The sequence below is a fragment of the Vipera berus genome (assembly GCF_964194415.1).
Source record: "Vipera berus genome assembly, chromosome: Z".
NCBI lineage: Eukaryota > Metazoa > Chordata > Lepidosauria > Squamata > Viperidae > Vipera > Vipera berus.
The window spans coordinates 7,687,788-7,709,647 of record NC_138205.1 but is presented as its reverse complement, the minus strand read 5'-3'; the positions used below and the strand labels follow the sequence as shown (position 1 = coordinate 7,709,647).

General features: G+C 41.1%; 2 protein-coding genes across 2 annotated transcripts; both read right to left on the bottom strand.

Moving 5' to 3' along the window:
* Window positions 1–3,555: 3,555 nt before the first annotated feature.
* On the bottom strand, window positions 3,556–4,482 carry LOC308678585 (olfactory receptor 10G6-like; the record flags this gene model as incomplete). Its single annotated transcript, XM_081345811.1, has 1 exon — window positions 3,556–4,482. One exon carries the CDS (start codon window positions 4,480–4,482, stop codon window positions 3,556–3,558), a length of 927 nt encoding a protein of 308 aa, XP_081201937.1.
* A 5,776-nt stretch (window positions 4,483–10,258) lies between these two features.
* Window positions 10,259–11,185, bottom strand: LOC308678584 (olfactory receptor 10G6-like; the record flags this gene model as incomplete). Its single annotated transcript, XM_081345810.1, has 1 exon — window positions 10,259–11,185. One exon carries the CDS (start codon window positions 11,183–11,185, stop codon window positions 10,259–10,261), a length of 927 nt encoding a protein of 308 aa, XP_081201936.1.
* Window positions 11,186–21,860: the final 10,675 nt, after the last annotated feature.

The window sequence follows — 21,860 nt, the reverse complement described above, 5'->3', positions numbered from 1 at the left end:
TTGTCGGCGAGGCCTCCGTTGCGGTGCCGTAGCCCCGGGGCCTGAGCACGTAGGCCGTTCTTCTGGGCGGGGCTGGGAACTGGTGGGACGCTTGTGGGCGTCGGCGACCACTGGACCGTCTCCCCGGCCACTGGAGCCGCCAGTCAGCTGGGTAGGAGAAACATGGTGGCGGGAGGGGTGTGGTGTGCCGCCCCTCGTTGATTGTCGAGCCTGCGGGGCTCGACACCTCAGTTCAGATGGTGATTTATTAACAGCATATCAACACAATACAGCTGGCCTTTCTCACCTTCAAGATAATTCTTAGAATTCTTAGATTATTGGTGTCCTAACAATTATGTAAGTGGATATCCAAAAAGGAGAAACTTTTTCAAACAAGGGAGTTTTTAGAAGCTATCCACATAGTCTTTAAATACACTTTATTTATCTATTTGATTTTATGATCCTGAACAAGACTGTAGGGTTTTATTTTCTGTCAAACCATACAGGTAGATTGTATAATCAGGATATGTAAACATGGCTTTTAGGGAAAATATTTAAGATATAATGGGATAAATGTGTAAGAAATCAGATTGTTCACAAAATTATAGACAATGTTAGAGAAACTGTGGATACCCAGGAAAGGAAGCTGGAATTTTTAGGGTACTTTGTTTCCCAGGAGAAATATCAGTTATTTCAAGGCAAAACTCAAGGAAAACCATATGTGGAAGGCACCTGATATTCTGAGGTTTGAATTCCCACATTTGGAAACGTGTCTTAAACTTCTCTTTAGAATTCCAGGCCCCTGGATGATGGATTGATCATCTCTTGAGGACCCAAAGGTGCTTTTTCAAAGGTCAACTGGACTTCCTTTGTTTTTCCTTGAAGATGTTTCACTTCTCATCCAAGAAGCTTCTTCAGTTCTTCAGCTTCTTCAGATCCTTGCTGAGCTCTTAATGAAGACTATTCATATTTCCAGATGCTCTGTTTCACTAAAAACTAGCCAATGTTGGTTATAGGAGGGGACATTGACCACACACTTGGCAACTTGATGATCATCACAAACCCATTTTTTTTCATTGAAGCAGAACTTCAAGATGACAAGAGGGAAACGTATTGTAAGCCATGAAGAAAATGAATGCAAGTTACTATTATCAAGAATCAGCTGAGTTCAGTTACTTACAGTGACATGCAACTAATGATTTTGAGCAATACATATAAATAATGATGAAATCAGAGTGGCAATGAGTGTTAGGTGTTTGGAATATATAGTCTTTTAAAATTTATGACAGGTTGCATTGATAAGCATACTTATCAATGGGTATATACTCAGATTAAGAACATATATGAGCTTCAGAGGCAGATACAATGAGAATGTATCTATTGTTGCTTTTTTCCTTTGGAATAGCTTATACCTTGAGGCAAGAATAAATTCCCCACCCCTACACACTTTATGGGAGGTTAAAACCTCTTTTTCTGGAAGACATTTGGGCAGCCAGAAAAAAAATTGAATGACATTCTTCTTCTTCTTCTTTGTATTGTGTTTTGTGCAGTGTTTCAGACTGCTTTGAAAAACCAGAAACCTCAAGCAAGACATTTTTGTACCCACATCCATCAAAAGGTTTTAGGTAATCGTGGAAGGCAAACAATGGTTTTTAACATTTTGTGTTTGTTAATTGATAAAGGGCTTCTAGTCTGTCTCCCATGTAATCCACAGCTGCATAACCAATCTGTCTTTCCCTCCCTTCTCCTCCCCATCTCCACCCATTTTACATCCTACATCAGTTTAGTCCAGTGCTTCTCAATCTCAGCAACTTTAAGATGTGTGGACTTTAACTCCCATAATTCCTCAGCCCAGCATGCTGGCTGGGTAAATCTGGTAGTTGAGGTCCACATATCTTGGTTGCTGAGGTTGAGAAAAATTGGTCTAGCCACTCTACAAATCTGATGGAGTGCAAGTCTTTGAATAAAACTATTATTTTATTATGCTCACCAGATATAAAGCTTCTGGATTCAGGCAGTTTCTAAATCTTGAAAATAAATAAGTAGGTACATAGAGGATGACACACACACACACAGAGACATAGAAACATATACAAAAGCACACACACATAGTGAAAGAGGGAGAGAGAGGAAGACGAAAGGTAGGAAGGATGAAAGGATCAACCTCTAATCTGGTTGCTTTACAGACTATGACTGTTTTATACCTTTAAAAATTGTCATTTGTGAGAAGGGGAAAGTTGTGGTGGTAATTTCCTTAGAATACTGCACTGGAGACTGTTACAATTCTTGGGACTCTTTTAACACACGATTGATTTTCATATAGGCCCTTTGGTTTGATATTTTCTTTACACTGAGTTGTTGGTTTCGATGGTTGACACTCAAGTTTTCATGACTGAAAATTAAAGGATCTCAGGAGAATAACTTATGAGCTGTGGTGGTGCAGTGGTTAGAATGCAGTACAGCAGGCTACTTCTGCTGACTGATGGCTGATAGCAGTACGAGTCTCACTGACTCAAGGTTGACTCAGCCTTCCATCCTTCTGAGGTCTGTAAAATGAGGACCTAGATTGTTGGGGACAATAAGCTGATTCTATCTCTGTAAACTACTTAGAGAGGGCTGTAAAGCACTGTGAAGCAGTATATAAGTGCTATTACCTTTTTGAACAAGCTGGCCTGGCCTGATGGGATGGGGTTGGGTTTTATAAACCTGTTTTAACTTTTTTAATGTGTACTAATTTATTCATGGTCATTGTTGTTTAATCGCTTTTAATTTTTGTATCTTGTTTTTAATATGTATTGCCCTGTTCACCGCCCTGAGTCCTTCGGGAGAAGGGCGGTATACAAATTAAATAAATAAATAAATAAATAAATAAATAAATAAATAAATAAATAAATAAATAAACAAACTGCAATAGATTTTCTACATCTTTGGAGAGTCCAGTGTTTGCTTTCTATTACTCACTGGTCAACTCTCCATCTCTCTCTTTCTGCAAGGGTCACTGCCAACATGACATTGTTGAATTAAAGGGACTTGGAGCACATATGCTTTGGCCAATTTTACTGGGTGGACAAAAGTTATTAGAGATAGGTGGTCCCAATATTTAGCATCAACAACATTGGTGATCTGTAGCAAGTCCTGGGAAGTAGGAAAAGGGAGACATTGCAGTCATTCATATTAAACATGGTGAGGGTTATGACTTTAAATTTGGTTTTCTAATTCAAGTGTCCAATAGCAACTTATAACACATAAACTCCAAACATCCAACAAAAGTATTTTAATTTGAGAATGAGAGTTTGTGAAGAATTCAGTTTCAATGGGGAAATAGTAATTTACACAATGTACATAACCCCGCCCCCACTGGAAATGGGATTCTTTAGTGTCTTTAATATCAGATGAGCAAACTTTCTCTGGAGCACAGTATAAACCCAAAATCTGGGATTGACACCATCTGTGAGGAGGGCACACCAAAGGCATTGAGTACAACCACAGTTCTAGGTGGCTGTGCTCACTTTTCATTCAGGTGACATCTGATAATAGAAGAATAAAGTAAAAATGAGATTGTTTACTTGCTGCTGGCTACTCTGCATTTCCTCTCCACAATTTCACCAGTGCAGTCTTCATCTCCTTGTTCCTAAGTGTGTATATCAGTGGATTCAACAAAGGGGTTACTGTGGTGTAAAACACGCTCACTGCACCATCCATGGAGCCCTGAGAAGCTGGTCTCAGATAATGATATATCACAGGCAGGTAATAGATGCCCACCACAATAAGATGGGCAGTACAAGTTGAGAAAGCTTTGTTCCGTCCTTCACTACTACTAATCTTCAAAATAGCCAGGATGATGTAGACGTAGGATGCTAAGATAAGCAGAAAACAGGTCATTGCCACAAGGCCAATGTCAATGAAGCTCATCAACTCATTGAGTTTTGTGTCAATGCAAGCCAGTTTCAGCATGGCAGGAATGTCACAGAAGACATAGTCAATATAGTATCTCTGTCCATAAGGCAAGTGGAAGGTAAGGAAAGTCTGAAATGTGGAATTGAGGCTGCCTCCAATTACGGTACCCAAGCAGAGAAGGAGACACACTTTCCAGTTCATGATGTTGCCATAGTGGAGTGGTTTGCAAATGGCCAAGAAGCGGTCATAAGCCATCAAGGTGTAGAGAAGACTTTCTGCACATCCCAGGAAATGAAAAAAGTACAGTTGAGTCACACACCCTAGAAAAGAAATGACTTTGCCTCCAGGAATGAATCCTGCAATGACTTTGGGGACCACCACAGAGGCGAACGCCATGTCTAAGATGGAGAGATGACAGAGGAACCAATACATGGGCTTATGCAACTGAAGGTTAGAGATCACCACTCCGATGATGAGGGAATTTCCAGAAAGAGTCAGGATAAACATGACTGAGAAGAAGAGAAGTAAGGGCAGCTTCAACCCTTGTGTATATGGAAACCCAGAAAGGATAAACTCATTTGGAGCTGTTTGATTTGGGCACTCCATGTAGTATCTTTTCTTTTAATCACCTAACCTGTGGAGCAGGTGAGATATTTTATGCTATAATGAGAGATTTGAAGTCTGAGACACTTATTCAGAGTCAATGATGTTCCTCAAAGAAATAGTATCTGGCTAAGAAAAAAGAACTCTTTTTAAATATCTACATTCCACATATTTTTTATTTATTTATTTAAATCCCATTTATATCCTGCCCTTCTCCGAAGACTCAGGGCAGCTTACAATTTAAGCACAAACCAATGTGCTTAGCAATAGCCTTCATTCTATGTATATGCCTGCTTATTAGGGCTTTCACACACACCCCAAGCGGCATTATTACAAAGTCAGCTTAATGGCCCCCAACAATCTGGGTCCTCATTTTACCTACCTCGGAAGGATGGAAGGCTGAGTCAACCTTGAGCCTGGTGGGATGCGAACCTGCACTAATTGCAGGCAGCTGGCAGCTGCACTAATTGAGGTATGAATCCATCCCAACACAATAAAGATATATATTTTCCCTGGGCTGAGTTGCTTTTGGAAAGAAATTACTTTTGAAACTCTATTTATCATTGTATTGGTTTAATACTATGAGGTGTGCACATAGATTTCTCAGTGTCTGTCCTTTGCCTAAGTCAAGATATGTAAGTACTTATAAAACTGAACCTGAATTCATTACATTCATTTGTGTTTCATTCAAACAGCAGTTTCTATCTTACATTATTGACTCGTGTAGAGATGTGACATCACATGTCTTTCATAGCCATGAAGGAGTACTGTTATTCAGTAAAGTAGGTTTTCTCATTTACAATTGTATTTTGGAGCTCATAAAATCCATTTAGCAGACATGCAGCATGAATTGGCCTGCCCTCCTTCTATTAATCTCTTTTATTGGAGATGTATTGTACAAGATTTCTAGTACAATTTGGCCCCGCAAAACCCGTAAACAATACATTGAAGAAGAAGCTACACAATCCAATTTCCTCTGTGTCTAGACAATGCACACTGATAACATTTTTCTGCAGAAGAAATGGCAGCTGACTTTAATGATCTTCCCTGGAAAAATGGTAAAGCACACGTCAAAGGATTTTGGAAATATTTAAATGCTTTATAGGATCATATTAGCCAAACCATACTCACTAACTTTTTGTTGCTTTAGTTTCAGAAGTAGATTCATGACAACAAATATATTTCACCCAGATCGAGTATGCAGAGAAGATCCCAGGCTTTAGATTTCCTCCTAGAGAGGAGAAAGCTGGGTTGATCTACAGAAGAAAGATCAATTAAGAATGTGCTGTACCAAAGCTTGCTATACAACTTCTCATTCTGTTGCTTGGAAGAAGATTGGCAGATATTGATGGGATCACCTAAGCAAGAACTTACTAGCAAAAACTTGCTTAAGTTGTTTCCTTGTGTGCGTAAAAGGTTCTTAGAAGATTTCTCTGATAGTAGATCTATCACTGATTTCTGTGGAGGCAATGAAGACTAAATTTTACTCAGACATGAGTTGCAGATGAGAGCTCAATCCCAAGGTTGTTTTTCCCCCCCCCCAGAATGAGACTAGTATTCACTTGTTACGGAAGAAGGTACCTTAGTGTGAAAAAAGGGAGAGATTATTTGCTCTTGTGAAGTATAAACTGGCTGAGACCAGAACTACACCAAGAGAACTTCCCAAGCATCTTAGGTTTTCCTTACTTGCACTATCACATTGCTTTTTCCCCCAGCTGTCATGTTTAGATGCTTCCTTAGAAGTCAGTCATGGTATCGTCTTTATAGAATAAAGAATGAAAGAAGGTTGCTATACCTTGAGAATTTGAGACTTATGAAGCTTCTACAACTCCCGCATCTTCTCAGTCTTATTTTCCTGAATGTGCACCATTGTTGCTTCCATCAAATTCCTCTGGGTGTTATCTTAAAGGTTTATTTAGAGGAAAGGCAATTAACGTTATCAGCAAACCACTGAGGAACAGTTAGAATACTGTTGGTTGCACCCAAAGTTTGGTCTCAGAAAAATCAATGTGATGGATTAGACAAGAAACAAGAATCAAAGATACTTTGAGTTTATTGATTTATGAAATTTATATGCTGTCCATCTCACAGTCCAAAGTGACTCTGGATGGCTTACAAAGCCATGATAACATACATAAATATAAAAAACATTTAAATTAGCAAGAATTAAATAAAGGCTAAAAAACAAAAGGATGAATGATGCTTGTTTTCTTTCATTTGATCAACCACCTCCAGAATAATCTATCCCCATCAAGGCTCTGAGCCAAATTTTAAGCTCCATGAGGAAGGCCAGAAGAGTGAAGGTATATCTCACATCTGGGACCAAGATGTCCTAGAGGGTGAAGGCCATGGTAGAGAAGACTCTACCCAAAATTCCTTAGCTAATGGGATCCACGGTAGGTCTCTTCTGCTGGAGCAAGTGGGGAGGACCAATCCCACCAGGGTGAGGTAGTTCCTCAGGTAACCTGGTCCCATGCCATGAAGGGATTTAAAGGTAATAACCAACCCCTTGAGTTGGACCCAGAAGCAAACTGGCAACTAATGCAGCTCATACAACAATGGCATTGCATGCACCACCCTAGGGGTCTCTAGAACTATTTCTTCTGTTGCATTCTGTACCAATTGTAGTTTCCAAATACTCTTCAAGGGTAGCTTAATGTGGAGCACATTGCAGTAATCCAACTGTGAGATTACTAGGGCATGAGTGACTGAGAACATGGCTTAATGATCCAGGAAAGGGTGCAACTGGCGCATAATACAAAGATTTTTATTATGTGACCATTATCCTGATTGCAGCTCTTCCTTCTGTTCCTCATGATTATTCCTTCTTCTCATTATATTATCCAGCAGCCCATTGATTTCAATGGGAACACAACAAATCTATCCAGCACTTAGCTGCAAAAGCCACCTATCTACTGTACCTTAGCATGTCATTTACTGTATACATTTGTTTAGCAAAAGTATCATGTTTGTTTATTTTCTTAGCACATTTCTACAGCTATCTATTTTGGCTGTAAAATGCTCATACGCTTACAATGCATATGAGAAAAACTTTATATATAAAAGCTAGAGGTCAACATTAAATAAAAATAATCAAAGCTCCTTGCCTAATAGCAGCATAAAAACAAAACCGAAAGAGTCAGCTGTTTTATGCAATTTTTCTTTTAAATAACTGCTTCTGTGGGGTTTCTTTTTTGTACAAGGCTTCAAATACCTTTTTTTGGTTTGTTCTTATTTTTTCACTTTCTTTTGACAGATTTTGTTTCATTTTTTGTATTTGCGTACAAAAGATGATTAAGGGGCTGGAAAGTAAAACTTTGGTTGCAGGAATTGGGTATGTCTAGTCTAGTGAAAAAAGCTCTAGGGTGACATGATAGCAGTCTTCCAATATCTAAGGGGTTGCCACAAAGAAGAGGGGGTCAATTTATTTTCCAAAGCACCTGAAGGCAGAACAAGAAACAATGGATGGAAACTAATCAAGGGGAGAAGCAACCTGAAATTAAGGAGAAACTTGCTAACAGTTAAAACAATTAACCAGTGGAACAACGTCCCTCCAGAAGTTGTGGATGCTCCCACACTGGAGGTTTTTAAGAAGAGACTGGACAGCCATTTGCCTGAAATGGTATAGGGTTTCCTTCCTGAGCAGGGGGTTGGACTAGATGACCTCCAAGGTCCCTCCCATCTCTCAAGAGCTTCCTGATTCTTTAAAAAGCTCTGCTTTTATTTCTTTGATCTTTCTAGGATTCTGGAAATTCCTTCCAGAATATGTACACAATGCTTCCATTCTCTTTTCTTCAAATATAGCACACCTCATTAATGCTCTACCTATTTCCCCCCAATGCTGAATTATATACAAAAAGAACATTGTATCATCATGAGTGAAATACAAGAAACCAAAATAAAGTCTTGGAGTTCTTAACGTTAGAGCTTTTATTTTATTTACTTTGTTAGAAACAAATACTTCTAAGTTAAACCTGATGACAATAATAAGACTCTGATTTTCATTTTCTTAATAAAAAGAATGTTTATCTTCTCAGACATTACAAATTGCAATTATCTACAGCAGAGATGAAGCCAATTCTTTTGAAACGACAAAGAGGGTGACTATATTGGAGTTGTTGCAAAAATATACACTTTCATTAGGGGAAAACCCCCCACAATATTATATAAGAATTATTTATCTATTCCTCCACCTAAACTATCATAGATCAGGAAATGTAATTTAAATTTAAAGAGCCTTGGTGGAGCAGTGGGCTAATGCCTCCTTAAGTAACACCAGCTGCCTGCAATTAGTGCAGGTTCGCATCCCACCAGGCTCAAGGTTGACTCAGCCTTCCATCCTTCTGAGATAGGTAAAATGAGGACCCAGATTATTGGGAGCAATAAGCTGACTTTGTAAAAATGCCGCTGGGGGGGGGGCGAAAGCCCTAATAAGCAGGCATATACATAGAATGAAGGCTATTGCTAAGCACATTGATTTGTGCTTTAGATTGTAAGCCGCCCTGAGTCTTCGGAGAAGGGCGGAATATAAATGGGATTTAAAAAAAATACCACTGTTCTATGAGGTATAATATACTGAAAAGATCCATATTAATAGTAATAGCACTTAGACTTATATACAGCTTCAAAGTGATTTACAGACCTCTCTAAGCAGTTTACAGAGTCAGCCTATTGTCCTCAACAATCATCCTCATTTTACCAACCTTGGAAGGATGGAAGGCTGCGTTCAACCTTGAGCCCATCAAAATTGAACTCCAGACTGTGGGCAGAATTAGCCTGCAATACCACATTCTAACTACTGCACCACCACTAAGATACAACTTGGAAATCAGGACCAAGTAAGATTGATGGTGAATCCATGCAGTATGGCTGAGTCAGAAGCCAGAATCAACAAATCAATAAAGTTGTAGGCCATCCCATTGGTTCAGAAAGACTCTGATTCTTAAGCAAAGATAACCAGGAAGTCAGTACATTTTCTCTCCAAAAGACCTCAGCATGACATAATCAGAACATAATGCAAGTGGGCAGTGTTTGAACGCATTTTGGAATCTCAGGAAAATATTGGCATAATCTACAAAACTATCAAATACAGAGAATGCTGTTTCAGTATGAATATTTCTGCAGTTTTTACTGAAAAAGAATGAACTATAATATTTCCAAAATTAACAATATATTCTGTTACAGTTTCCTTTAAAACAATAAAAGAATAACAGAAGAACTAATTTTATTCTGAAATTAACTTTTTTTTAGTATACAACTGACTGAGAAAAACCATACAAAAAAGTAGAAATGCACACAGATATGCAAGAGAAAAACTAAACAGTTGTTTAAAAATTATATTCACATGTAACTATGGAGATTATCAGCCATCCAGGTCATAGTTGTCCCAAAGATGCTTTTTCACGAGGCAACTGGACTTTCTTTGTTTTTCTTTGATGATGTTTCACTTTTCATCCAAGAAGCTTCTTCTGCAAGGAATATAAATCCTTCCATTCCCCACCATCCAGTCACACCTGAAGAAGCTTATTGGATGAGAAGCGAAACATCTTCAAAGAAAAACAAGAAAGTTCAGTTGCCTCATGAAAAAGCATCTTTAGGACATTCACATGTATTCTCTCCAACAATCCTGGATGAGCTACAAAAAAAGTTAATAGATACTGTAGTTCTGATCTCTCTTCCCATTTTCATTTGCACCTCCATACAGTAAAGTAAATTAGAGGTCACAATTGCTTATCTAATTTTGAGGAAAGATACATGGTGATCATCTTTTGCTACCTACCTACTCAGGATTCCCACCCCAGAGTTTCACTAGAGCAGTTTTCATCTCTTTGTTCCTAAGTGTGTATATTATTGGGTTCAACAAAGGGGTGATGGTGGTGTAGAACACACATACCACACTCTCCATGACGTCCTGAGAAGCTGGTCTCAAATAACGAGAAAATAAGGGCAGGTAGTATATGATCACCACAGTAAGATGGGCAGAGCAAGTGGAGAAGGCTCTCTGTCGCCCTTCACTGCTACTAATCTTCAAAATGGCTGTGATGATATAAGCATACGATGCTAGGATAAGAAGAAAGCAAGTGATTGTCACAAAGCCCATGTCAACGATGATAACCGTCTCTTGAAAGTGTATGTCAACACAAGCCAGCTTCAGGATGGATGGAACATCACAGAAGATATAGTCAATATAGTTGTTCTCTCCATAAGGCAAATTAAAGGTAAGAGATGTCAGAAAGGTGGAATGAAGGGTCCCTCCAATTATGGTACCCAAGGAGAGAATGAGACAGGCTTTTGAGCTCATGAGGTTGCCATAGTGGAGTGGTTTACAAATGGCCAAGAAGCGGTCATAAGCCATCACGGTGTAAAGGAAACATTCTGTACACCCAACCGAGTTCAGAAAGAATACCTGTGAGATGCACCCTGAGAAGGAAATAATTTTTCCCTGCTGGTTGAATCCTGCAGTAACTTTGGGAACCACCACAGCTGAGAAGGCCATGTCCAGGACAGAAAGATGACAGAGGAACCAGTACATGGGCTTGTGCAATTGAAGGTTGGTGATCACCGCCAAGATGATCAGAGAATTTCCACAAAGAGTGAGTGCAAACATGATAGAGAAGAAGAGAATCAAGGGTACCTTTAAGTCTTCTGTACAAGGAAACCCAGAGAGGATAAATTCATTTGGGGCTGTTCGATTTGGACACTCCATATAGTAGAAGTCTCTTCTTCAAACACCTAATGTCTAGCCTACAAATGCATGGACCAGTAGATCCCTTTGGACCAGCCCAGGACCTATGAAGAAGAAATACTTCTTATATCCCAAAATTCTATGTGATTTGGAAGGAAAAAAAACTGAAAAAGAGAACCTGTTGTAATGTTAAAAGCATTATTTACTCGGCATTTAACCAGTATTTATTTTGTCAGTTTTAAATAAAGTTGGGGAAATTAGGTTGTAATTCTTTCAAGAATGTTCTCTTGAATGATTCTGCAGGACTTTCTTCTCTTTAACAGATCTCTTGATCAGCTATATCTCATCCTGTCCGAGCTGCAAATGGGATGCACCTAACTGATTTGTCTCGTTTACATTTGCTCACAGAAATCTACTGATCCTGTTTGACTCTGGATAATGAACAACGGGAGTTTCCCATTGTTGTCCCACTAGCAAACACTGACCAACAGATTGGGCTGTTGAAAGAGGCAGTATCAACAGCAGGTTAAGAAAAAGTGCCACTTTTTTCTCAGTTTCAAAATGTTTGCAAGATATTCCCCTTGAGAAAAAGCAAAGGCACCAAGCAAAGTTAACAGGAATGTTCTCCGTTACTCATCAACCTGACAGAGAACAAAAGTATTTATTTGGAGTTGATGGAAGTTCTTTTAGATGGGTAGGAGAAATCAGATTGTGCCTATATGTTTGTTAGGAATTGCTTGATAGAAAAAAGATAGGAGTTAAATTTCCATCAACCTGAGGCAAAACAGAAGGATGGAGTTAAAAACAAATAATCTTTTACCCTGGCAATGGAATTCATACAGTTCTTCCTATATATTAGTTGGAAAAATGTTGATATGAAAATATGAAGGGCCAGGATCCAACCCATGTTTTCATCTCATATGCACATATATAGTCCATATCCAAGTTGAAAAATGTCTGTCCTCAAATGACCACATATAAAATATAATAAATAAATAAATAATATACCTTTTGCTAACTATGTTGAAATTCCAGAAGACTCATAGATCATTATACAACTTGGAAAATAGCATTGCACATAGATTTTGTTTGTCATCATTTGCCACTTCACAGACCTATTCCAATATTGTATTTTGTACAATGTATGCCATCCAGAATCCCTCTGTGGTTTAAAAATGTGATAAGTAAGTAAATTAATAAAATCTTGGGGAAGGATTGATTCAGTTCATTTCCCTTTTCCAAAAGGCTACGTTTGCTGGTGTGAAATTGACTGAAAGCGTAGAAATGACCATATTTCCATTGCTGTTCCTGGAAGATTAGGTGGAAAATCCTGATGGAGTTTTGAATTATTGGCTTGTTAACTTGTAGCCTTGTAACTTTTAATTCTCTTTCTGTTCAGAAGATTCAATGTGCACCTCATGGGAAACAGATGAACTTTTTCTTGATGGACAGCAATTACTTTTTAGTTGCTCCAGGAATTAATTCAAAAACAACTTAAGAATGATAATAGATGTATTGGAATACTATGAACTACATCCAGGGAAACAAATGACATTAATATTTTTAGATGCTCAAAAGGCATTTGATAATCTTTCATGGCAGTTTTTGATTCATCAATTACAAATAATGGACTTTGGACAGAATTTTATAAATATGGTTAAAACAATATATAATAAACAAACAGCCAAAGTGATTGTGAATGGAGATAGTATTGAGAGTTTTGAAATAAGGAAAGGCACAAGGCAAGGATGCCCTCTATCCCCTCTGTTATTCATTTTCACTTTGGAAGTTTTAAATGGAAATATAAGACAAGATACAGAAATTAGAGGTTTGGAGATAAAGGGTGAAACATATAAATTACAAGCATTTGCTGATGATTTGGTATTTATTTTGGAAGATCCCTTGGAGATGATTCCAAAATTGTGGGGGAAATTAGAACAATATGGTGAAGTAGCGGGATTAAAAATTAATAAAGAAAAAACTAAAATAGTTAAAAATTTTACGGATAAGCAAAAAAAGTCGAATGTCACAAGTGACAGAGGTACAGATAGTGAAAAAGGTAAAATATTTCGATATATATCTATCAGCTAAGTGCTCAACATTAAAAGAAGATAACTATATAAGGTTATTGAAACAAATAAAGGTAGACTTGGAAAAATGGAAGAATTTAAAACTCACTTTTAGAGAAATACTCCATATGTCTCAAAATTCTCTGGTATTTGGAGAGAAATAAGAACTGGAAAGACGAATGTATTATCATGTTGGAAGCATATTTTTCAATTATCTTGTGTTTATCTTGTTCATATTTAACCATTGACTAACAGATTGGGCTACAAGAGAGCCAATGTCTCCAACTCAGCTGGTGAGATCAGAAATGCCAGAGAAAGATCATTTTCAAATTGCTTGCCAGATAAACCCTTGAGAGAAACTGAAGGCCACCGAGCAAAATCACTGCAATGTTTTCCTTCACACATCAAACTGATAGGAAAATGAAATATGGTTCTGGAGTTGATATAAGTCCTTTTACATGGGTGGAAGAAATCTGATTCTGCATATAAGCTTCATAGAAAAAAAGATAGGAGTTAAGCTTTCATCAATCTAACAGAAGATTGTGTAGAGCTGGGGAATAAACAGCTTTTACACTGGGTAGGAAACCATGCAATTCTTCCTTATATCAATCAGAAAGTATCTCATGTGAACATAGGAAGGACAAGATCCAACTCTAATTTCCATCTTATATGCACATAGACATTCCATATATAAGTTTAAAAATGTCCATCTTCAAATGATCATCTGGCCCAGAGTCACCTTATAAGGTAGATATAGGTGACATAAAATAAATGTGAAAAATAATTTATGTTAGCCTAATATACCTTTTAACAACTATGTTGAAATTCCAGAAGATTCACGGATCATCACACAGTATGCAAACCAGCATTGTACTGTACATAGATTTTTGGGACATCATTTGCCTCTTCACAGACCTATTCCAACATTGTAATTCATACAGTGTACAATGCTCAGAGTCTCTCTGTGGTTTAAAATTTGATAAATAAATCAAATTTTGAGGAAGGAGTGACTCAATTCATTTCTCTTCTTTTCCAATGTGAAATTGACTGGTAGGACTGAAAGGACAGCAGTACCAAAGCTGTTCCCAGAAGGGCTGGTGGAATATTTCGATGGACAAATTTGTAGGTTTGTAACTTTTAATTTTCTTTCTTAGGTTCACTGGACTCCTTACAGAATACAAACAAACTTTGTCTTGATGATAGCAATGTCACTTTTAGTTGCTCCAAAATGGAGTCCTAAGCCGAGCATAGAGTTGAAGATATCACGTTTTTTTTCCAAACTTTAGCTGGCATAATTAATTGCAAAAAACCCAACAAATGTAGCCTCAGTTTTTTTAAAAAAAAACAATTATTGTGAGATGCAGGTTTGTGGTATGCCAAGTCTTCACCAAGCCATGATAGTTCTTCTCAGTTACACTAAGATATTTTCCCCCTTTCAAATTTAGAGGTACTTGGAGTTTTGTTCTGAGGATCTTGTGAACTCCTGCTTAATAAGACCTCTCAATGTGAAGAATTAGGCAGCATCATAAATCGTCATGACTCCAGGCAGGAACATTTTGAGTCTTCTGTTTACATGTGTTTTTATAACATTGCATCTTTGGTGAACACTCTGCTCTTATTCCCCAGAGTTAGTGAATGTTATTTTAAAATATTGCTGATTTAAGAGAAAGGCAATTATGATTGCCAGAAAGTTGATTAGGGAACAATTTCTTTCAAACAATAAATAAATTAGAAAGTTTGCACACATAATGAAAAAATGATCAATTAGTCATGAGTTAAGATCCCATGGTTTCCAGTGTGAATAAATTCAGAACAATGATTTTATTTCAGAGCTGTCTGCCCAAGTAATTGTTTTGCCTTACTATTTGTGTTAGCTTTTTCCTTCTCCAAACGTCTACAGAGAATTTCTGATTCACACTTGATCAGTCATAATGTTGTCCTCACCTTAAAATCCATGATCTTACTTGCCTCTTTCCTGATTTATTTTTTACACATCTTTGAAAAATATAAAGGTCATATGGATAAGGCAAAGTTTACTATCTCATGTAATCGCAATGTATTCTGGATACGATGTGTGTTTTTAGGAAATCCCAAAGGTGCTTTTTCATGTGAGGTGTTCTCACAATGAATCGTTAAAGGAGCTTCCAAGCAAAGGCAGAACGCAGAGATGCAATCATGTTAGCTTTATTCATGATAGATCATAGAGAAAGAAATACTTGGCATGAAAGCATTCATGCCTGCATGTGAGAGAGAAATAAAATAAAACAAAACAAGCTAGGATTACATGACTAAACTAACTAGGAGTAGAAGCAGAACTGGAGAAGCTGGAAAATGGAGAACAAAGAGCAGCCCCTCGTGCAGAGGTATTTATGGGGGGTCTTGGCCCCTCCTTGACCATAAAACTCTCTCGCCAATGGGGCTGTGGGTCTGGGACCCTTGGCTCATCAGTGGAAGCAAAGAAGTCTCTTTGCCTCCATCTGATGACCCTTTTGGGGAACTGCCAATGGCTGGCACTAAACATCTAACAATTCCCCTTCTTGCCAGCCAATGACAGGGACCAGTGAATGCATGTAAGGGGTGAGCAGGTGTCATGGACATGCATGAAAACATTCAGAAGGCCAAACACAAACGCTTACACAGAAGGTTGTGCCGGTCAACGGGAACAGGCTTGGTAAACAGATCAGCTATCTGGTCAGCTGTGTTACAGTGCTCAACATGTATAAAACCCTTTTTGGTAAGCTGCCTGACATTTTTATAGCGTATGTCTATATGGCGAGATCTGGAGCCTACTGCATAAGCCTCCGAGATTGCAATTGCGGCAGTGTTGTCCTCGAGAATTTGGATGGGCAGAGGGGGAGATGCCCAGATGCTTGTTATCAGCTCATTGAACCAAGTCAAATCATTGGCCGTGTCTGACAGGCTGGCATATTCAGCCTCGGCCGTGGAGCAAGAAATAAATTTTTGCTGCCTAACATGCCAATGTATTGGGCAGCCATTTAGCAATATGAGGAAACCAGAAGTGCTCCGTCTAGTTTTGGTGTCTCCAGCCCAGTCTGCGTCTGAGTAAGCGGAGAGCTGGGCCGTCTTCCCCTTCTCTGGTTCTAGCATGAGAAGAGCATCAGCTGTGCCCTTTAGGTATCTGAGCACCCTTTTGACAGCAGTCCAGTGGAATTCCTTTGGGTGTTCCACGTGCCTGGACAATAGATTCACAGCTAAAGCTATGTCAGGTCTGCTCCAATTGCTGATGTATAGCAAGGAGCCAATCACAGATCTGTAGAGCGTGTTATCTGTGAACTCAGGACCGTCCTTATGGGTGAGGTTGTAAAAGTCAGTTTGCATTGGGCTATGCGTAGGATTAGATTCTGTCATTTTGCATTTGGCCAGTAATTCCTCTATCTTTTCTTTTTGAGATAGAGCGAACCCCCCCTTAGTGGCCAAAATATGCACACCCAAGTATTTGTCAACCCGCCCCAAAGACTTCAGAGTAAACTTTTCTTCCAGGGCCTTGGCAAATTCATCACACCTTTCCTTGTTAGGCCCTACATATAATAGGTCGTCCACATAAACTAACACCCGTTCTGTGGTACCTTTGGAATTGCGTGTGAAAACACATTGATCTGCATGAGATTCTGAGAAACCAACTCGTTCTAAACTCTTTCTAAGACAGTCATACCATAATTTCCCTGACTGCTTAAGACCATATAACCCTTTGTGAAGCAACCATGTATTTCCCCCTTCTTGCTGGTAGCCAGGAGGAGCCTTCACGTAGATCTGCCGGTCCAAGTTGGCGTGGAGGTAAGCCGTCTGGATGTCAAATTGGAAGACTTCTTCTCCCAGAGCGGCTGCAGTCACGAGGGCGGCCTTGACGCTCTCTGCCCGGACGGTTGGAGAGTAAGTCTCCGAGTAGTCCTCCATATAACGCTGAGCGAAGCCCTGGGCTACCAAACGGGCCTTATACAGGTAGAGAACATTGGCAAGTGGTTTGGCCTTGTAAACCCACCTTGTGCCAATGACTTTCCTCTCCTTTGGAGGTTGCTTGGGGGTGAAGACCTTAAGTTGTTTTAAGCTCTGCATTTCCTTCTCCATCGCAAGCTGCCATCTCTCCTGCTCTTCGATGGGCAGCTCCTGGATGTCAGAGAAGGATTTTGGGGTGACCACAACGCTGTTGACAGACGCGATGTGGCCAATGTCAATTCTCTTTTGTGGGACCCCCTTGTTGGACCGCTTTGACCTCCTTACCTTCTGCCACTCACCGCTCTTTTCTTCCGCGGGTCTCTGAGGTGTCGCTGGGGGTGAGGACGGTGTGTCTTCCTCCATGGGACTGGACGCATCTTCGTCTTGTTCCTCACTTTCGTCGGTGGCAGGGTACGAGGTCGCCTCTGGTGATGTCGCGGTCGGTGTGCCTCTGCTGGGTCGGTTGGCATATGGGCTCAGATCATTTGAGTGGATCTGGGTCCAATTGGAGTCCTCTTCGAAAGAGGCAGATTGGGAAGTCACAGGCCTGCCCCCTTCTCCCAGGAAACGATAGGCCTTGGAGCCAGGAGCATAGCCCAAGAACCTTAGTCTCTGGGAAACAGATCTCCCCTTCTTCCGCAGCTGCTTGGGGATGTGTACCCATGCATAGGAGCCAAACACACGCAAATGTGCCAGATTTGGTTTCCTACCGTGAACCAGGAAATATGGGGTCTGGTTCACGACACTGCTCCAGGTGCGGTTTAAAGTGTAATTGGCATAATGAATTGCCTCCCCCCAGTATGATTCTGCGACACCCGCGTCTGCAATCAGACTACGCATCATGGTTTGCAGGATTCCATTCCTTTTCTCAGCTACACCATTTTGCGACGGGGTGAACGGTGCAGTTAGAAAATGGCGGATGCCCTTACGCCTTACCCAGTCCTGGAACTTCTGAGACATGAACTCAGCCCCACGATCGCTCTGCAATTGTGCGATCTTGGTCTTGTACTGGGTCTCTACGAAGTTGTACAGCGACTTTATGGCGTCAAAGGCTTCAGATTTCTCTGTGAGAGTATACACGTGACCGTAATGTGAAAAATCATCAACAGCAGTGAGAAAATACCTTTTCTTTCCTAGGGAAGGTGTAAAAGGCCCAACTAGGTCAACATGTACTAGTTGGTATGGATATTGAGTCTTGCGTAATGACACCTTTGATATAGGAGCAGCCTTCCTCTTTGTTTTCTTGCAAATGGCACAGTCCAGAAACACGTCACAGTCCTTGAGCTGGACTCCCTCAGCAAATTCTCCCATCTTTTTAACTACAGGGAAGCTTGCATGACCCAGCCTTCTGTGCAATAAGTGGGCGCACTTATCGTGAATTGGCTTCCCCATTGACACTCTCTTGGCTCTGATTGCCTTGAGTGGTACTGTAGGTGCCTGCTGAGATTCAGGCTCCTTGCCCACACTGCCCTTGGAAAGCCTTGGGGCAGGCTGTGGTGGCTTGGGAGAAAAATATGGCAAGCCATTTATTATTGTAATATTTCCAATGACCTTCTGGTCCCGGGTGACATGACCTCCCCCCTTGCGAAATAGGACTTCCACTTTGTCATCGTCACACAATTTGGTGATGCTCAAAAGGTTGTTGGCTATGGAAGGGGCGTGCAAGACACCCTCAACTTTGCCAAGCCCAGGTATAGAAACGAAACCCTCCCCAACAATTGAAGCAGTATCACCGTTTGCAACCTTGACAGATGAGTTAATTTTCTTTAACCTTTTAAAACCTTGACTCATATTAGTAATGTGAGAAGAAGCTCCAGAGTCCAGTAACCATAAGTCAGTGGAGCTATCAGCCCTTGTTGTGGGGGTGAGGGAACAAGTATGCAGTGAATTTCCTTTGCCCCTGCCACGTCCCCTTCCTCCCCCTTTGCTTCTTACTTGATTGGGACCACGTTTAGGGGCTTGATGTTGATGGGGGCAGTCTTTCTTGAGGTGCTCCTCAGAGCCACAGATGAAACATTTAAGCAGAGCATTAATTTGCTCTGAGTTGTGGCGCCCCCTTCTGGCTTGCTGAGTGGTGACTCTAGCGTATTCTCCAGCATCTCTCCTTCTCCGATCTTCTTCGATCAGTCTCCCTGTGAGGTAGGACAGATTTATGTCTTCCCTCTTGACCGCTTCAAGTGAAACAATGAAATTGCTCCAACTCCTGTCTAAAGAAGTAAAGATTATGGAGAGCATGCTCACATCAGACACAGGAAAATCTCTGGAAATCAATTCTGCCCTGAGTGCCTTTAATTTTGCAAGATGTTCAGGCATGCTGGCACCAAACTTCAGTTTGGTTGTATAAAGCTCAGTTGTAAGTCTGGTGATGGAACCAATGGTATCGCTGTTGAATAGTTTGAATAACAGTTTCCAGACCTCAGCAGCTCTGAGACCAGTTGGAATGCTAGGGAACAAGTTATTGTCCAGAGAACTGAGTAGAGCAGAATAAGCCTGCAAGTGTCGCAGCTCTTCTTGACGTCCCCATGGGGGAGGGGGGGTTCCGAACCATTTGTAGAATCCCATTCTTTAAGAGATGTAGCTGTATATCTTTACTCCAACTGCTATAATTCTCCCCATCCAGCTGTAGTTTTTTAAAATCATTTGGCAAATTTGCTGGAGGAATATAGTCCTTATCAGACCCACTTTCAAAAATTTTTGATATGTCCATTGATGTAAAAGGAAGCGGAAAAATGCTTAATTCTGAAGTGAGTTCTTCAGTGAATCCTTCAGTGAAAGGGTTCCCTCTAGTGGTCGAGGAGGGAATCCTTTCTTGATTACTTATTGACTCCAGGTGGGCGTGCCCGGGAACCATGTGACCCAGGGGAGGGCGTTGTTCAGGGTTTCTCCCTTCTTCCCATGAGGCATTGGGGGGGCGGAGCCCAGATTTGCCGGCCGGCATCCCTCTCTTGTTGCTGCAAGCACATGGATTTTCATCATTGTCTGTTTCTCTTTGCCCTCGCTGGTCCTGAAGACCTGAAGAGAAGGTGGGAGGCTGCGGGGGTTGATTGTTGGGAGGCTGCAGGCTGGATTCCCCCCGGCAGTTGGGCCCTGGGGAGAGGATGGGAGGCCTTGGGGGGGGTGTGGGCGCCCCCGACGTCTGCTTGGCCGCTGTCTTGCTAGCCTCTAAGGCAGTGGCCAGAGCTTGCATTGCTGTCTGGAGAGCCGTTGTAACAGTTTTGGCTGGGCAGATCTCATTGCTATCATAGCATTTTAGGCTTTGTGGGGGGGAGAAATCAGGAATATGCATGCTGTCTTGGCTGGAAACCAGGGATTGCATGTCATTTCTGCTGTACGCCAGGGAGTGCTGGCTATTTTGGTTGGAAGCCAGGGATTGCTGGCTTTCCAGACTTAAAGAAATCAAGTCTTTGTTAGATTTAGTGGGGGCCACCATCTTGTTTCCTGTGCCAGACCACGTGGGCAGAGCCATCTTGTTTCCGCTTGCCCCAGGAAGCTGTAGCTCACAGCTGGGGGGGCGGGTTCGCGCCAAAAGTCTTGGGGTCCCGGGGTCACTAAGGGAGGCGGGCGCCATATTTGGGGGCCTCGTGGTCTCTAGGGAGAGGCTCATCAGGGGTTCTGAGGCTTTCTGAGCTGTTCCCTGGGCTGCCCCTCCCTCCTCCTGCATTGCAAGGATCTCTTTAAGCAGCTCTTCACGTTCCTGTGCAGTCAGTTTACTCACGCGGCGTTTGGTCTCAGCCAGGTCCGTCTCTGCAGCATCTGAGCAGCCTTGGACAGTCTGTAAACCTTGTATGCTAACCTCTGTGGCGTTCAGTTGTAGAGAGGCATGTGAAGGGGTCCTAGACGCTCTGCTGGATCCTCTGATGGGATGAAGGCCATTTGTGCTTTCATCTGCAGCTGAGGTTGCTTCAGGGACTGAAGTCTTGGATGTAGGCAGGGAGGCTGTCTTCGATCGATGACTCCTGGTCACGATAGTAGAAGTCCTGCCATCTGTTATAAATGGATTGGTGCCGGGCCTTTCAGACATCTCGTTGGCTAGTTCCTGGCTGGCTTGGAAGCTTTCCTTTAAACCATCCTCTGACTACCAACTTGTGAGGTGTTCTCACAATGAATCGTTAAAGGAGCTTCCAAGCAAAGGCAGAACGCAGAGATGCAATCATGTTAGCTTTATTCATGATAGATCATAGAGAAAGAAATACTTGGCATGAAAGCATTCATGCCTGCATGTGAGAGAGAAATAAAATAAAACAAAACAAGCTAGGATTACATGACTAAACTAACTAGGAGTAGAAGCAGAACTGGAGAAGCTGGAAAATGGAGAACAAAGAGCAGCCCCTCGTGCAGAGGTATTTATGGGGGGTCTTGGCCCCTCCTTGACCATAAAACTCTCTCGCCAATGGGGCTGTGGGTCTGGGACCCTTGGCTCATCAGTGGAAGCAAAGAAGTCTCTTTGCCTCCATCTGATGACCCTTTTGGGGAACTGCCAATGGCTGGCACTAAACATCTAACATTTCAAGAGGCAACTGGACTTCCTTTGTTTTTTTCTTGAAGATGTTTTGCTTCTCACCCAAGAAGCTTCTTCAGTTCTTGGATGAGAAGCTAAACATCTTCAAGAAAAAGCAAAGAATGTCCAGCTGCCTCTTGAAAAAGCACCTTTGGGACAACTATGACCTGGATGA